The 1,421-nt window shown below is 39.8% G+C and overlaps 1 protein-coding gene across 1 annotated transcript in view; it reads right to left on the reverse strand.

Annotated features, from left to right (window-relative positions):
* Positions 1-653, reverse strand: part of LOC106302788 — a 1,055-nt gene extending 402 nt beyond the window's left edge. Inside the window, exon 1 of the mRNA XM_013739220.1 lies at positions 154-653. Coding sequence (XP_013594674.1) covers positions 154-653 — 500 coding nt within the window. The remainder of the gene's footprint in view (positions 1-153) is intronic.
* Positions 654-1,421: the final 768 nt, after the last annotated feature.

Below are 1,421 nucleotides of genomic sequence, written 5' to 3' on the forward strand. Positions count from 1 at the left end.
GATAAGGACCATACTTGGAGAGCTGGTGGACATTCAAATATTGCATGAGTTACAGATTCTTCTGTTTCTCCACACCTCGGGCAGTAATTATCACACCTCATATTCCGCCTTACTAAATTCCTTGTCACGGCCACCTGACTTGTTATCAATTACCAAATAAGATGACACATCTTCCTTGGCGCTTTCAGCTTCCAAGCAAAGGCTTGAAGCTTGGTGATACTTAGTTCCAGCACTTTCTTTTCCTCTTCTGGCTTCAATAGATTTTGAGCAACCCAGTATCCAGATTTAACCATATATTGTCCATTCCTCGTGTAACTCCAGCTGAATGTATCACGGCGATGACTAGAACTTGTGGCCATACTGCAAATGAGTGGTATATCTTCAGGATGAACATAATCCTCTAGTAACCCTACATCCCATTCCTTCGTTTCCTGGTTAATGAGGTCACTAACTCTCATATTCGGGTGCATCACTGGCGCTACAGGTGTAGCTGGTCTAGCAGACGTAGTTGGAATCCATGGATCCTCCCATACCTTGACTTCATAACCAGAATGAATCTTCTGTCTAATCCCTAGACTCAAAATTGCGGCGTAAATGCTTGTCCACACATATGATGGGCCACTTGCCGAGATTGCCCTTAACGGCGAGGTCATCCTATAATATCTGCCCTTCAGCACTCGGGCAACCAGCGAATCAGGGTGCCGAACCAATCTCCATAATTGTTTTGCCAATAGTGCTAGATTAAACTCATGAATTAAGTGGAATCCAATCCCACCCTCTTCTTTAGGTAAACAAACATTTTCTCATTTTGCCCAGTGTATACCTCTTTTTGGTGGGTTCGAGCTCCACCAAAAATGTGCAATGACACTAGCAAGGTTTCACAAATCTCCAATGGGAACAAAAATGTCGACATAACGTATGTTGGCAGAGCGAGCAAAATGGATTTGATCATTACCTCCCTTCCTCCTTTTGAGAGTCATCTACCAGTCCAACCATTTACCCTATGTATCAGGTTATCTTTTAGAAATGTAAAGAGTTTGTATTTTGAGCCAATAATATCCTCTGGGATTCCCAAATATTTCTCCATCCCACCATCATTATGTATTCTAAGGACATCTTTAATCTCTTGCCTAGTAGCTGCATTAATCCTTTTATCAAAGAGTAAAAAAGATTTGTCAAAGTTAATACATTGGTCAGATGATTTGCCATATTTTCTGACTACTTTCATTATTTCTTCACATTCACGGAGCTCTGCTTTACATAAGAAAAAACTATCATCAGTAAAAAGAAAGTGAAATACCGAAGGACATGCGCGTGTTACACGCATCCTCGTTATCTACCATTGATTCTCTGTACTCCATATGTATATCGTAATAAAATAATAACATATTATATATATTTATTTGTAAATGAAATAAGTA

Source organism: Brassica oleracea, chromosome C7 (assembly GCF_000695525.1).
Source record: "Brassica oleracea var. oleracea cultivar TO1000 chromosome C7, BOL, whole genome shotgun sequence".
In the NCBI taxonomy this organism is placed as follows: domain Eukaryota; kingdom Viridiplantae; phylum Streptophyta; class Magnoliopsida; order Brassicales; family Brassicaceae; genus Brassica; species Brassica oleracea.